This window comes from Lycorma delicatula, chromosome 8 (genome assembly GCF_047948215.1).
Source record: "Lycorma delicatula isolate Av1 chromosome 8, ASM4794821v1, whole genome shotgun sequence".
In the NCBI taxonomy this organism is placed as follows: Eukaryota; Metazoa; Arthropoda; class Insecta; order Hemiptera; family Fulgoridae; genus Lycorma; species Lycorma delicatula.
In genome coordinates this window covers 130081478-130099339 of record NC_134462.1, presented here as the reverse complement: position 1 = coordinate 130099339, position 17862 = coordinate 130081478, and the positions used below count along the sequence as shown (strand labels likewise).

The following is a 17862-nucleotide window of genomic DNA, read 5'->3' as shown; positions in this document are numbered from 1 at the left end:
ACCCATATTATAAAGAATATAGGAAATAGAAAAAAAGCTGACAATGCGTCGCACGACTTTCCCAGCTACATCGGTCAATCCATACTGTAACAGAACCAATTAACGGATTCCTTCCAATTAAGAAGAAAGTATGAGAAAATAATAATGAAAGGAATCCAAAAATAATACTAAAAGGGATCCTTTTCTCAAGCTAACAATCTATTCTTTGTAGTATAAACAATGGCGCACCCAACAGATGTTGTTCGACGAGAAGGGTTACCGAACCGCAATAGGAATGTATGAGAAACCGTAAGAGGTATGTACGATGAAATTATTACGTTTCAACAGTTAAAGGAATGATGCGGGTACTGGTTCTGCAGGCACGGTATATAAATACTGCCAAGACAAACGGGAACAGTCAGTATTGAAGTGAGTTAAGCGAGTACTTCGGTGAAGCCGTGTTCGACGCGATTGCGTGACGGCGTTATCAGTAAGCTTGTAATAACAACGATTGAAGAGTACGTCAAAAGCATTCCAGTTTGGACAACGGTTGAATACAAGCAGTTGTTCGACGATTTATTGGTAAATAGTAGTGAAAGTGACAGTATTATATTCATTCATAAAGTGTAGGGTACTTCTATGGTAAACAGAAAAAGTAATAATATTGAATTGTATGAACGTTAGACTTGACCAATCTTTTCTTGTTAATACAATATAAAGTGTTAATATTAGATGTTATTATATTTTTTTAGTAAATTGACTAAATCCTTATTTTATAAATTAACTGTGTTTAAACAAATCTTTTCCTTACTTGAATTACTATGTTGTGTGTCATATATTCACTATTATTATTGTTGTTATTACTATTTTCTATGTCTTTAGAGTAATAGATTGTATATACAAGAAACTTTTAGTTTGTTAGGCTCTCAATAGCCTGGTCGAGCCGCGAACATGAGACAATCTTGTACAGCTTTTTATTGCAAAAATCTTTATCAGGATTTTTGGTCCGAGATTTACAATACATAAAAAAAAAACTGCAGCCATTTCTTGATAGCTCTATGAATAAAGTATAAACTTTCAAAAAAATATTTGGACAATTTTTAAACAGAAGGGAGATAGAACAAAAATATATTTTTCAATTTTAAGAGATAAGGAATTGATTTTTTTAATTTTTGTTTTATTTATTTATGAATTGTAAGTAACAGATTCGCTTTAATAAAGTTTTCTCTGAAATTCCTACGATGAAAATCGAAATTGTTTTTTTCACGACATCCCTCCAACCCCTTAACGAATTTAAAAAAAGATAATACCATCAATGCCCCTATATACATAAATATTTGAGGTAAATTTGAATAAAATCGAATTGATCAATTCTGAGATATAACGGCAAAAGCAGTTCGACAAACACAGGCTACGTACGCGCACATATACATAGTACATATTTTGTTTTTTGGTCTAGATGAACCTTTACTTCCTCCTATTTTCTGTTTAACCTCCGGGAATTACCGTTCACGTATTACTTAAGAGGATGAATGAGGATGATATGTATTAGTGTAAATGAAGTGTAGTCTTGTACAGTCTCAGTTCGACCCTCCTGAGATGTGTGGTTAATTGAAACCCGACCACCAAAGAATACCGGTATCCACGATCTAGTATTCCAATCCGTATAAAAGTAACTGCCTTTACTAGGACTTGAACGTTGGAACTCTCGACTTCCAAATCAGCTGGTTTGCGAAGACGCGTTCACCACTAGACCAACCCGGTGGGTTGATCTAGATGGTCTAGATGAACTAGTAGGATCCTAAAACATTAAGTTTTAAAAAAAAAACATACCAAATTTTTGACATGATTACCATACTTTCCGTTTGAATAGAACTATTCTAGCTAAATTCACCGGGAAAGTAATAATAGTTTTATAAAAATGATTAGAATTGGAAGTAAGAAGAGAAAACATAAAAAAGAAGATCGTATAATTCTTATTTAAATAGTTTTTTCTTAATTTAAAATTGTTTCATAAAATGTAGAAAATCAATCAAAAACTACGTTTCGTAGATTGATTAAAAGTAAATCAGACTTCGGCGAGGGTGTCTGTGACGAAACGGTTTTGATTGGTAAGTCAATAAACCCCACCTACATTTGTAATGTTGCATGTACGCCAATCACATGTAACTCTATGCAACACTTCACCAATGGTATAAGAAAGAGGGAGGAGAATCAACTGATGTAAAAGAAATAACCATTAAAAATCCATAAAAATTTATATTATTTGTATTAACTACAAAGTAGCTAGTTAACAAAATCAACCAAGTTTTAATTGAGCAACTATAAATAGAAATATCGATCAGCTATAAATAAGTATTGTATTATTATTATTATTGCAGTTTTTAATTAAAAAATAAAAAGAGATTGTCTCATTTTATTAATATTCTTCGGTCGTAAAACTACACCCAATACTTATGCTACAATTATAAAACAATTAATTGAAAAGTTTTATTTTTATACTAATGAAAAGTTTTCAAATATAAACAATTCCATTATTATTATTCTAATGGTTCTATCATGCAAATCTTAGTTAAGTAAGTTTAAGCAACCATAATTAACGCGATGACAAATTTGTAACAGATTGTCTTCGATCGATATCAAAAATGACGCTAGTTAAATTCCCACAGCAAATTGAATGTACATATAAATGTACTTATCAGTTTTCAACAGAATAAACTAAAGAGAGAATAATTAACAGCGGAATGAAACATTACTTTAAGTAGTGAACAATCTAGAAACAATAAGAGACGTATATTAATAGAAACGATTTAAAAATGTTCATTGATTTTAAAATTAAAAATTATACATAAAATAATGAAACAAATTTCCAAATAAACGTATAAAAATCAAATTATCTTAAAAAAAAAATATTTACTTTCAAAGATTACACGAATAAAATAAATATAAAAATGACAGAATAAATTGTAGAATAAACAAACAAATGAGTTTAAAATACTAAATTTTCACGAGGTAAACCAACGTGTTATCTTTGTATTAGAAATGATAACTCTTTTTTGCAATACACTTTTTATTTTTCCATTTATAAGCAATTTAACCTATATCAAATATTAACGATTTTCAACAAGAAATTAATAGAGTAGTGAATTTTCAAAACTCGCCTTTTTATCATTATTGAATTTGGTTTTCCATATTTTTAACCACTTTTTTTAAAATATGATATTTTTTTTTCAACACAACTGCCAGTAGTAACCAGGGTTTAAATTCAGGATGTCGATGCAAATTTTACTGTATTTCTCGACACCATATCCATTCCGACCAATGAGAACGCTTGTTTGCGATTATTAGGAACTATGGCTATTGTAACGCGACCAGTGATCTACAGCAGTGTTCTCTTGTTTAAATTCGGTTGTGTAGGTATTTTGAAGGTGGTTGTGAGTTTTTATTACTGATATTTCCTTTTTTCTGTTTAGCCTCCGGAACCAGCGTAAGGAATTCAGAAGATGAAAAGGATGTTATGTTTGAGCGTAAGCGAAATGTAGTTTTGTACAGTCACAGGTTGACCGTTTCTGAGATGTATTGTTAATTGAAATCGAACCACCAAAGAACACCGGTATCCTCGATCTAGTATTCAAATCTGTATAAAAGTTGAAATTCTATTAAAGGCAGTTGCCTCTAGTAGGATTTCAACCTTAGAACTGCCGACTTTGAAATCAGCTGATCTGCGGTGACGAGTTCACCGCTAGACAAACCGAGTGGGTTTTATTATTTAAAGATTTATTAAGCGCAATATAGACAGTAATATTCAGCCTTCATAACCAGGAAAAGAGCATAGTAGACGACATGGACAAAAATTTCGCAGCATAACTTATCCAGCTTTCCGTAACAAGAAAAAGCATAGTAAACGACATGGACGAAATTTTCGTAACGTAATTCAAGGTTTTCCTAACAAAACTTGCTATTTTCAATCTTCAAATCACTTTTTCTCATAGTAAATATATTTCAGATTTATTAATTACACTACAAAGCAATACCTGAGAGTCATATACAACAATAGGTAAAGTACTGTGTTCTAAGAATAATAAATGAGTAAGTGAACTCTTTTTTTAAGTTCTGTAAAATTTACTAAAAAAGATAAGTCCAGTTTTATCAATTAAACTCTTTTTTTTTTAATAATTTTTACTAAATATAAGATGCCAGTTCTAAAGCTCTTCCAGGAATGTAACGCCAAATTTTTCACAGAATAACCTATATATTTTAACAATACTTAAAAGCTGAACAATTAACTTTTAAAGAATTATTGTATTGTAACATAAACCCTCAATATACACGACAAAGTTAATAGTCAGTGACATTCGAACAGGCCAATTAGAAAGAATATATTTCTTTCTTCCATTGTCATTTTTTATCTACAACAGTACGAAGAAGGGTGTGTTTTCTTTTGTATGAAATGCACATAATAGAAGCCTTGAAATGCGGTCAAATCTTACAATAAATAACGTGTATGAATCATTCGGTTGATGTTATTTCTACTTTATGCGCTTGCGTATCGAAGGCGCAAGCGGTGGCTACCACCCATACATGTTTTAACACTTAAAATAATAATAACCCTTCGTTCACCATATTCTGCGTATATTCTTAGCGCAGTTATAGGTGTGAAGAGGACGGAAAACCTTCTTTCATTGAGACCTTCAGTTTCATCAGATCGTAAGAGACGCGTACTAGACTATCATCTCATAAATTTATTATTCTTTTAGATATAGGCTACTAAAATAAACTTCAACAAATATTCTTGACAAAAGCTATTAAAAAAATACAATCGTACCCAGTGCCGATCGCACAGTTATATTACATACTCATAATTTTTTTTAACTCCGGAAAAAACTAATTTGCTATTTACAAATCATACGTTTAAAAGTTACAATACCATAAAATTCTCAAAATTTCACCGGAGTAAATTGTTTATGTTATTTTTATAATTACTTAAATGAAAGTACTATGAACAGATAAAACAGTATAAAAGCGAAATATGTTCACATTTGTACTTTTATTATATTTAAATATAAGTTTTACGTTTTATCATCCCAAGTTAAATCATTTTAAAACTGTTATATAATAATTGAAATATATTATTACTTTTGAGTTGTAAAATCTGCTAATTCTATCTGAAAAAAATATGTACATAAATATATTTTTTAAACATCTAGAAAATCGTAGCGGAAATCGTAATTTTTCTTTTTTAATTTACTTTGATGATTCATAAGGTATATAACCGGCTTACATTTTACGTTCGCGTCAGCATTTTTATCAAACATAGACGTGCTTTATTTTTTTATATTTAAAATTTTATTAAATTTAACTCTTTTTCCGTGCATAAAAATTAACGCGAAACGTTTTTTTCTACATCTGCAAATTATTATTATGTATTTCGGGTACGCCTAATGTTCGTTCGTGATTTTTTTTAAATACAAAGCGTTCAAAAAGTGATGAAATCTTGTGGGAAAATGAAAAAGTTACAATAATTGTTGAAAGTGACTCCATTTTGCGATTCACGTAATTGAATACAAAGTTGCATACTCTTAAAACATATTTGGTAACGTTTTTAAGGAATCGCAGCGACACATCGTTCAATTTCGCTCTGCATTTCGGCAACGGTGCGAGGATGATTTTTGTAAGCAGCACCCTTAAGGTATCTCCACAAGAAAAAGTTATGAGGGGATAAATCAGGAGACCGAGGGGCCCAAAACCCCTTCGAAATCACTTATCCGTGAAAACATTGATCCAAGAATGTTATAATATTGTTCGCTGTACGAGCCGTAGCATTGTCCAGCTGAAACCACGTGTACTGTAGCCGGTGTTCTATAGTATTTACAAACTGTTGCACCACCTGTACGTAGCACTCATTGTTGTATCATGAAAATCAGTCTACCTGAAATTGCACATCAAACACCGACTTTTTGTTCGTGCAAAGGAGACTTGTGCAGCTGATGTGCATTTTCGTTACACCAAATGTTACGTGGTTTCTATGCATTCACGATAACCATCAAAGTTGAACGTGCATCGTAAGAACAAAATCAGTCATCGAGTTTGTCTGGCGTTACAGATGACATGAACCACTGACAGAAAACTACACGTTTATCGATGTCTACAGGTAACAACTTGTGAACACGAATTCTGTAATGGTGCAGCTTTAAACACCTGCCCGATGCCGTGAGGGCATTACCGACGGAGAGACCACACTGGTTAGATAGGCGTCGCACAGACTTATTGGGAGTGTCCTATGCCTACAGGACAGTGTCCTATGCCGCCCTGTGCGTGTTATCGGGTACACCTCCTATTGACCTAATCGCAAAAAAGAGGGTGGAGAGGGCACAAGGCAAGCCAGAACAAGAGGTCAGGGATGCCGTTTATAATATCTGGCAGGAAAGATGGTCGCAGGAAGCTGTGGGTCGATGGACGAGAACCCTCATCCCCAACATCAAGCCATGGTTGTCGAGAAGATTTGGTGAGGTTGATCATCACCTATCGCAGTTTTTTACAGGACATGGTTCCTTCAATAACTACCTGCACAAAATAGGCAAGAGAGAAGAGCCAATTTGCAACTACTGCAACGAGATAGATGATGCTGAGCACACCTTTTTTGAGTGCAATAGGTGGGACACACTTAGACATAGTAAGGCACTCATAGGTATAACTTCAGAGACAACAATAGACTACATGCTAAGAAGCGAGTCAAACTAGAATAATTTTGCTAGTTTTGTTAAACAAGTTGTTCTACAGAAATACTCCGATGAGAGAAGACAAGGTGTTGGCTAGAATAGGACTGGGTGGACAGCCTTGCTGGTGAGGTCCAGCATGCTGCGGTGTGTTGGCACTGATGAGCCACCAAGGACTCCACGGGTAACAGTCAGGCAACAGCACACTGAATACTGAAGGGACCCAGCACCGCGTCGCGGCGAACTGGGTCTGGCGTGGTGTATTAGTATTGCCCTTTTGGGTTCCCAGAGGGGCAATATTGATAAAGAACTCTCAAAAAGAGCTAACCGGTAGGCCGACCTGCCTTCCCGGTATATAGCCGGTAGGTGGGGAGGCCTATTTGAGTTTAAAGACACTCCCCTGGGCGGCGTAATACCAACGTCGGTCCGGCCCAGGGGAGCTGAGAGAAAGAAAAAAAAAAAAAGACTTATTGGGAGTAACAAAGTATGCAGCTTGCACGTCGATCAACTTTTCTGGTGTTACCACTTTCGGTCGATCAATTTTGGGTGCATCTATAAAAATCCCTGTCTTTTGGAACTTGCATTGCATTGTGTGTAATCCGTTTTTCCTAAATTGAACATGTAACAAAAAAGGTAAACATTCTTCCATAAAGTTGCGTCACTTTTTGAACACTCTGTACATTAACTCTGATCAATAAGGTATAAATGTAATTTTTTTAAATTAATAATCAGTATAATTTTTAAAAAAACCTTTGTTGTGATTGAAGTGGTGAGTAGATAATGATTTTAGGCAATTCATAAAAGAAGATATAAACTAATTTAAAATACAAGTCATAATTAAGAAACAATGAAAAATAAATCATAAAGTAAAATTAAAGATTACAACTTAAAACGTAAGGTGAAATGTTTGTGAAACAAAGAACATTAACAATTATAACTCATGAACAGCAACAGAACAAAAACGGCTAATCAACATTGTAACACATAAAGCTAACATATTTACACGTATATTTTTTTTTAAATATTCATAAAATGTAGCTATAATTACAAACTGGCTGAACAACAAAACATCATGACTGGTTTCTTAAAAAATATTATGAAGCAATAACATAAACTAGTTTTATATTACTGTTCTTTTTATTGTCTAAATGCGATTATGAACGTAATGACTATAACATTGCACAAAAAAAATAGTTATTCTACATACAGATAAACATAAAATATAATTTATATGTACGAAAAACAGATATCACTTGGATAAGTTATCACAAATTAATTAGGTATTAAAAATAAAAGTATAATAAAATAATCTTAAGAAGCTGGCACTGCTTATTAAATATATAAAATAAGAAAAGAAATATCCTATCCAAACCAATAAATATAGTTAATGATATGTGTACTGTAATAACCAGGTAAATAAAACAAAAGGGAAATGTATATAAATAAAAAAAATTGTTACAAATAAATCCTCAATCATCAAGTCATTCAGATTTTGTGAATTTATATGAATCACTAATAGAAACAACACGCAAAATTATTTAAAATAATGTAAAAAAAATCGAAAGTAAGAAAAAAAGAGGAAAAAATAATGAATAGACTTTCCACGATATATACATAAATATTACAACCACGTTAGTCGAACTAACTGGAGCCAAAGTCAGTTGAATAAGGAAAATTAGGTAAAACAAAGCGGAGATTTGTATAAACATATAGTAAAAGAGACGAAATGTGTGTTCCGCACAACAGTTGCGCAATAGTAACGACCCACTCCTACTGTAGTAAACATCCATGGATATATCAATTTTTTTATTTTTCTGTTTAGCCTCCGGAACCACCGTCAGTATTACTTCAGAGGATAAATGAGGATATATATAGATGTGAATGAAGTGTAGTTTTGTACAGTCTCAGATCGATCATTTCTAAGGTGTGTGGTTAATTGAAACCCAACCACCAAAGAACACGGGTATGCACGATCTAGTATTCATATCCGTATAAAAATAACTGCCTTTATTAGGATTTCAACCGTAAAACTAACGACTTCGAAATCAGCTGATCTGCGAAGACGTGTTCATCACTAGACCAACCCGGAAGATTAGGGATATATCACTTTTCTCCACTATTACTATTATATCTGCGCTATCGAAGCGACGTTACAGCGTTAATGTAGATAGTACAGGATGTTTATTAACTGATATCTTTTTCAGATAGTTTGATCGTTTGCTAATATTAATTACAATATCCGATTTAATTAAAAGAATATAACCTATATACATCAGGAATTTTATTACCAATAAGGTGAAGATTATTAGAAACTTATAATTGCTTTTGAAAGTATATGTTTGGAGTGTCGCTTTATATGAAATTGAAACTTGGACGATCGGAGTATCTGAGAAGAAAAGATTAGAAGCTTTTGAAATGCGGTGCTATAGGAGAATGTTAAAAATCAGACGGGTGGATAAAGTGACAAATGAAGAGGTATTGCGGCAAATAGATGAAGAAAGAAGCATTTGGAAAAATATAGTTAAAAGAAGAGACAGACTTATAGGCCACATACTAAGGCATCCTGGAATAGTCGCTTTAATATTGGAAGGTCAGGTAGAAGGAAAAAATTGTGTAGGCAGGCCACGTTTTGAATATGTAAAAAAAATTGTTAGAGATGTAGGATGTAGAGGGTATACTGAAATGAAACGACTAGCACTAGATAGGGAATCTTGGAGAGCTGCATCAAACCAGTCAAATGACTGAAGACAAAAAAAAAATAATTGGCTTTACGTACGAGTATTTATTTTCGTACCGTGCACCATCAGAACATGGTGCATTTTGTTAAAATAATAAAATTAAGTTGAAATTTCATACGTAAACGACAAATTAATAAGTAATTCAAAGTTTTCGATTTTTTTTAATCTGAGAGTTTCCCCATCAGGGGAGGTGTATAAAGTTATTTTACTGACTTTATTGTTTAACAAAATACTTTTTGGGATTAAAAATGTGAAATTGCGAAATTTTTTTCCATTTGGCTCCATACTAAAGGGAAAGAATTCGATTTTTTTTCAGTGGAGATGACGGGCAACGACTACTTTGGTCATTTTGCACTATGAGATTGGAAATTTGTAGCGTATGAAAAATTCGTAACCGGAATTCGAACCCGGGACCTCTGGATCAAAACCTTAGACGTCACGGAGACCGAGTAAAATTAATGTCTAAGAAATAATTTCTAATTGGCAATAATAAATTTAAAAAAAAGTTTTTTTTGAAAGTAATTTAAAAAACAAAAATATACAGCCATAATTCTAAATAAATATGGTTATAATTTTCTAGGAAGTGGGTGAAAACGTTTTGGTAATTCTTTTTTAAAAAAATACTAATGAGTAAGGGTTGTTACAAAATGTAAATTTTTACAATTTAAATGCAACGGGTAAGTTACGAGATGGATTTAAATTTAAAATAATGTTTTTAAAGATTTGTTGTTTCCACAGACTATTGGAGTAGAATGCTCAAAAAAAATTTGATATTGTTTTGAAAGCCTATGGATGTAGAAAAAATAGATCCATAAAACTCCCAATAATTCCTTTTCTGAAGCAAGATACAGCTAAAAAAATGAAATATCTAGTCAATTTTTTGGGCGAGGGGATAAATAATATTTACCCAAAGCAGAAAGCTTTAAATAAGCAGAAATAAATATTTCTGCTTATTTTTGTGTTCTTTATAAAAAAAAAACTTCAACCGGTGTAAGAAATGATGCTTATTGGGGCAGTTTTTGCTAAACTACCCCAGTATGCACCTGAAAATTTATTTCGGGAAAAACATCCATCCACAAGCTGTTTCCTAATTTTTGAAATAATTAATACACTCTTTTCCCCCTAAAGTAGCACCTGTCTACCAATTTTGAAGAAAATTGGTCAACGGGGTCCACAGTTAGACAAAATACAGTCTAACAAACACACGCTACAAACGTTGTACAAAATAAAATTTTTTGGACTTGGGAGCACTAGAATACATTTTTTTCTCGTAGGTTATTTACAAATTCATTTAAAAATATTTTGTTATTTCTTTTAATGTCTCCTTAACGAAAAAGGATACATTTTTTAAAATGTTTCTTACCGATCTACATACTTTCCCGTTATAGCTATAGTTTCCATAGAAACATACATCATTTCTCTATAGCCGAGAAATTAATAAACCAATTAAAAATTACAGAGATATTAGATAAAATATAGTTTTAAATCAATAAAATTTTTACACAATCGTATTTAAAGGTAATTTCTTTTTTTTATTTCATGAGGACATCTACTATGTTCTACTCTTTTTCCCAAATCACATAGCACGTATAATGCTATATTATCGATAACTCATTATACTCGTAATTTAAGCTCTGAAGGCAAAAAAAAAACACCCGATAATCAAGTTTATTTCAGAGGTGTGTTCACAGAAGTGTGTGATGGAATAAAATAGGTTAGGGGAAAATTTAAATTTTTGAATTTAGTTTTTTTTAAAAGAAATATTTTAGTTACAAAAAATGAAGGGTCTTTTATTCGTGGAAAAAATAACAGCGAAATAAATATTTCTTGTTAAAAATTGTTGAAGAGCAACTGTTGACAGAATTATACTGGATTTAAAGTATTTCTACTTCAATAAATAAAACAAACAACGGAATTCCTTTTCTTCAAAAACCAAATTTATAATTCAATTTACGATAATTAAATATATAATGTTAATTAAAAAAAGAGAATGCCCATGAACGCTAGGTTATTTTCGTGATCATCCAATAAGATTAACTAAAATTCCGTATTTTCGATTAATAAATGACCTCCTTCTTTATTGAATTTCATTTAAAACAAGGTAACTCGCAAGGAAAGTGACAAAGTAAGGGGAGGTGTCAATGATATTGTTGGTATTATTCTCAATAATAATCTTTGTGCACAATATTTTTTTAAAATTAAATTACAAACAAGTAAAACCGTTTCAGAAATACAAATCAAAAATTACACCTCGGTAATACTGGTCCTTTCATGAGTTTTTATTAAGAATATTTTTGTTTATCTTTCAACAATTTAATAAAAAATCATAAATATAACTACTTTTTCTTTTCTTTACAATAAAAATTTGGATCATCAGACGTTCATTTGGATCACCAGACGTTCGGACTAACGGGGCTGTATTTGTGTAATGATAAAATATGAACGAAATAAAAACAATAGTACATAAAAATTCCAAAACAACAGTGATAAACTTTTAATGAAAAATAATAATAAAAAAAAAAATAAAAAAATTTAGGAAATGAAATATTTTGTTCACCAAAAATAAAAACAAATATTAAAGGTAGCTGGGACTTATTTTCAAGTGCGATGAAGCGATGTGGTGAACTTAGCTTTGTTAGTGAGTAATACATAGCACAAAAGTCTTTGGGCGGATTTTATAATTAAGGTACACAGACACCAGGCAATGATAGTCAAATTAAAATTAAAAAAAAAAAATAAGAAAATACTATATCAGTAATTAGGCTTAGGCCAGGCTAACGCGAGTTGAAAAAGCCAGCCAAGCCAAAGCCAAGCAGTCTCAAGTACTCGAGTATAGAAACCACAACAGTACGAAAAAAGAGAGAATTATGTAAATAAAAAGAGGTTGTTTACCTTTCTTCTAATTAAAACATACCTTGGGGTTGCTTGGGAGCGTAAGGGGCCAGTAGTCTCGCTCGTTTCTTTTCATAGCCCTTCTGTGTGATGTCACCTGAAAAAAAAATTATAAATTATTATGATATAATAATAATTATTAAAGAAACAACAAATTTAATTTATTTCAAAATCACAGAATTTTATTCGAGTGACTATCTAATAAATAGAACAGCTCGTCTAGGCGATCAGTTTTTTACGAACAGTAAAAATATCTCTTGTTGTAATTATTAAAAAAAACAACAAAAAACCAATCGTGGAGTTAAACTTTTAACAAATAGATTTTCAGCTACAAGAAACCAACATAAATTATAGATAATAAAGAATATGCAATCTGTAGTAGTACGAGGTGTGTGAGAAAAGTAATGAGATTGGTAACACGGGGATCGATCTGGCAACGCTGTGTCTACCGGTCTGTGCTAGACCGATTTGTTCATCCCTTCCACAGGCTCAATACGAGTTTCAACTCCGTTCAGCCAACACATTATTTTTGACGGCGCTATCAGTGAAGTTGTGTTTTTGTTGCGTGTTACGAAAATGGAGCATCGGAATTTAGAGTAAGGTTGTGCAATCAAGTTTTGTGTTAAACTTGGGAAATCCGCGAGAGTGACCTTTGAAAGGTTGAAACAGGCCTATAGGGAACTATCTGGGAACGGTTTACCTACGGTTCCTCAACACCCCTGTTCACCTGATTTGAGTCCTTGTGACTTTCTCCTTTTCCCGAAATTGAAACGTTCCTTAAAAGGACGTAATTTTGAAACTCTAGAGAACATTCAAAAGACTGTGACCGACCAGTTAAAAGCCCTACCGGTTGACACCTTCCAGCGCTGCTACCAGGAGTGGGAACAACTACTCCGCTGGTGTATAACTGCCCAAGGGAACTTCTTTGAAGGGGATCACACACCTCGTATAATGAATCCAGGTATTACGAAACATAACTCACCGGGTTGGTCTAGTAGTGAACTCGTCTTCGCAAATCAGTTTCGCAATCTTCGAAATCGTAGTCAATTGTTTGCGTCTTAGCATATAATTTCGACGTCGAGAGTTCCAACGTTCAAATCCTAATAAAGGCTTTTATATGGATTTTAATACTAGGTAATTGATATCGGTGTTCTTTGGTGGTTGGATTTCAATTAACCACACATCTCAGAAATGGTCGACCTGAGACTGTACAACAGTACACTTCACTTACAATCATACATATCATTCTCTGAAGTAATACATAACGGTGATTCCCGGAGGCTAAACAGGAAAAAAGTACTACCAAATAAAAATAAAGAAGAAGAAAATGTTGCAAACAAGAATAAAAACATTAAGAGAAGATGATAAATATAAAGAGGAAGAAAATGTTAAAACAAAAGAAAGAATAAAAAAATTAAGAGAGGATGATGAATATAAAGACAAAGAGAACATTTAAAAACGAGAGAACGTGTACACAAATTAAAATCAGAAGAATTATATCAAACCAAAGTGCGATCAAATGATTGGAAAAAAACAAAAAACAAATAAACAAACGATGATTGACTTCGACTTACGGAGAATATTGTCCCGACAATATCAGAAGAGTAATGAACTAAAAGATAAGATTTTTTTTGCAATTTATTAAAGATCGGGCTTGAATGTCTCAGTGTACATGTAATTCTTGTGAGAAATTAAACAGAAATTCTAAAATAATGAAATAAAAATTAAGTATAAAATCCAAAAACATACGATTCTAAACTATTAAATTACCTAAACACATTTTCAAAAGTACATAAAAATATAATTTACTTCCATCAGATAAAACAGGCTATATTTATCAGAGCCAATGACCGAAATATTTCTCGAGTGTATAGTAAATCGTGTAAATGAATGATAAACGATTTATCAATCTGATTAAAAAAGAGCATAAATTTATTATTCTAGGAATACAAATCTTTCCTTAACTCTTCTACTAAAAGAAGGCAGTGTACGTAGAAGAAATGTGGTTTATTACATCCGTTAAAAACGGATTATATAAATTGTATTAGGCTAATTAAAATTATTATTTTCACAAAATACAACAAATTAAATTGTATTGAACGACATTATTATTTTTATAAACACAAGTTTTTTATAAACAAGTGTAATTAACTGTATTTTTCTTGTTATTTACAAATAAATTTGTTATATTACTCAGCACGCGTTCAGTAACCGGATGTGTCATCTGAAAGTTTTCGGAATTGAAACTGTCAATACTATCTGTGGTTGTAAATGAATTGATAACCGCAAATCAACTTCCAGGGGCACGAAGCTCGGCGATTCACAGCACATAATAACATTTTTACATCGTTTTACTACACACTAAAATATAATAATTTTCTTTATTCTATCTCCTAAAGTCTTTCTTACAGATGAAATACAAGGTGAAACATTTTAGATAACAGATGCTATTTCTTAAAGTAAAAATGCACCATTGACAGTGGTGAACCGGAAGAGGCATTAGTTGAGTGTTTAATGTCACTTGTGCATTTCGGTCGATTTAAGATGCCGATGTACATAAATAATCGACTCGCTAAAGAAAGCTAAGTTCACTCTTCATGTACGTTATTAAATCTAAAATGCTTGTTATTCCTTAGCACGGAAAAAATTTTTAAACAAAATTTGTAGGGAATTTGATTCTCAGTAAAATATTATGAATTAATACCACAGAAACTAAATACAAACTTATAAATTTCGATCTCTATTAAAAATAAAACATATCAAAATGCGGTAGATTTTAACTAGGTATTATATAGACACAAAATTTTCAATATTACAAAAGTATTTAACATATTTATACTTTATCCAATTTTAAAATTGATGAGTTAATCATAATTAAATTATTTAAAAAAATATTTTCTATGAATTTCAATAAATTTAAATTACATGAATGGTAAAAATTATATCGCGTGTACGTATGTGTTTTAGTTAGGATGCATGTTATTATGAACTGATAATGAACAACAGATGACGTAAAACTCTGTCTACCAGCATTTCTGAGTAGCAACAGAAAAAGCAGTTGGTGTGGAGGAGCGAGGCATGACACAACGGGTGCGGTGGCGGCAATGTAGAGGTATATGACCTTGTCGACATCTCAACAAGGTCACTTCATACGGACAACACCCACACTACAATCCTGTAAACGTAACTGCTACCCTTCACCGTTACCGTAGCGTGTTGACAAAATCACATAAATATGACTGACCAACACCCTAGCAATGTACTTCAGTATTCATTTATAAACAAAACATACCAACTATGTTACGATTTATTGTAAAAGTAAATAGGCGCACTTTTTTTAATAATTTTTAGTTTATTTTTCGCTTTTTAAAATACATATATATATATATATATATAACTAATACACTATTATTGCCTACGAATATAATAATATTTATTATTTTTATAGTTTACTTTCGTTTTAATGTTTCTTGTTCTTGTACACCATAATGTAAAAGAAACTATTTTACACAAAGAAACGCTTCTGTAATTTACCAGAATAGATTTTTAAAATTAACAAAAAAAGAAACTTTTTTTTTGACGGTGAGAAAGACGTAAAAACATAAATATAAATAACATGTTTAATTACTGATAATTGCTATATTTAGCTGAGTCGATACAGATTTTAACCTCAAAACATTTACTACAGCAAATAAATTATTGGAATGAATTTGGAAAAATATATAGAATAAAAGTGTGCTCGAGCGGTCATCCGCGATTAACTATTTCATTTGTTTATTAATTAATAAATTAAGGAAACATTTTTAGTTTTTCGCCAATAGAGGCTTTATTTGTAATCGTATGTAATAATAAAAAGTACCAATAGGTGAGGAAATTTAGCATAAAAAACCTCACGGGTACTTTTTTCTACAAACAAAACTAAGAAATATAAGAATTAGAAATATCGTCGCTCAACGATATCCGACCTGGCCTTTCTTTTTCTTGATGTTTCAAGAACTGTTATCAGTCGCATATTTCACGAGCATTTAGGCTTCACAAAGGTTTGTGCACGTCTTAACGAAACTTCACGAAAAAATCCGAATGGGATCTGCTTTGGAATTTTTGATGCGCTCCACAGAAAAAGGCGATAAGTTCCTTAATTCGATCGTTACCGGCGATGAAACATGGATTTCGTTTTACACGCCAGAAAGAAAACGGCATTCAAGTGAATGGCGTCATCCTCAAGCACTAACCAGACCGACAAAGGTCAAGCCGCAGCCATTTGTAGGTAAACTGATGGCCACAGTCTTTTGGGATCGGTTTGGCATACTGCTGATTCATTTCATGACGCGTGGAACGACTATAAATGCAGAGACCTACAATGAAACTCTACGTAAGTTACGGCACGCCATTCAAATCGGCGACGTGGGCGGCTGACCGACGGCGTCGTCCTGCTGCACGATAATCCACGGATACTTTTTTCTACGAACAAGCTAAAGGCGCTAGCGAATTTTACAATAAGCACCAAAATCGCGCTATAGCTATTCTTTTTTCCTGTTTAGCCTCCGGTAACTACCGTTTAGATAATTCTTCAGAGGATGATATGTATGAACGTAATTGAAGTGTAGTCTTGTACATTCTCAGTTCGACCGTTCCTGAGATGTGTGGTTAATTGAAAGCCAACCACCAAAGAACACCGGTATCCACGATATAGTATTCAAATCCGTGTAAAAATAACTGGTTTTACTAGGACTTGAACGCTGTAAAAGCGTTCAAGTCTAAAAAAAAAAAAAAAAAAAAAAAAAAAAAATGGCCACAGTCTTTTGGGATCGGTTTGGCATACTGCTGATTCATTTCATGACGCGTGGAACGACTATAAATGCAGAGACCTACAATGAAACTCTACGTAAGTTACGGCACGCCATTCAAATCGGCGACGTGGGCGCCGAAAAAAAAAAAGTCTCGACTTTCCAAATCAGCTGATTTGGGAAGACGCGTTAACCACTAGACCAACCCGATGGGTGCGCTATATCTATTAACACAGGTAACGTAACTCGAGGACGCGTAAAAAATAAACTTCCATAACTCTGTTCCTATTAAAGATAATTAAAAATTCAAAATGTACGGATTCAAAGAACCAAGTCTTTAAATAAGTCAAATTTTCAAAGTGTTTTTAATATCTTACTGTCCATTAATCCGAATCTACTGGGAAATTTGCAAGTTGCTGTTGAAAAACGCCTATAACAATAAACAAATTGCAAAAAATGCAAAAGTTAGTATAGCATTCGGTTCTTGAATTTACTCATTCCACAAGGGATATCTTTTATCTTATTGAATTGTTTATTAATCAATATCTGAAAATTGAATTTTTTAGAAAAATACGGGTTTTGGTAGCTTGGCTAACGCTCAAAACCGATTATTATTAATTTTGTTTTTTCAAATATAAAAATATTTTAACGGTTATTTGCAAGGTAAAAAATGTACTTTAATTTTTCAATGAATTTTAGGAAATAAATATTAGTATACTTTGTAAACACGTGAAAATGACGGGAATATTT

At 32.3% G+C, this 17862-nt stretch overlaps 1 protein-coding gene across 9 annotated transcripts in view; it reads right to left on the bottom strand.

Annotated features, from left to right (window-relative positions):
- The window catches only part of DIP2 (disco-interacting protein 2), a 651591-nt gene that overhangs the window by 241555 nt on the left and 392174 nt on the right, over positions 1 to 17862 (bottom strand). For all 9 annotated transcript variants that reach the window (XM_075373056.1, XM_075373055.1, XM_075373059.1 and 6 more), the window contains exon 2: positions 12348 to 12422. In XM_075373056.1, the coding sequence (XP_075229171.1) occupies positions 12348 to 12422 (75 nt within the window). The remainder of the gene's footprint in view (positions 1 to 12347; positions 12423 to 17862) is intronic.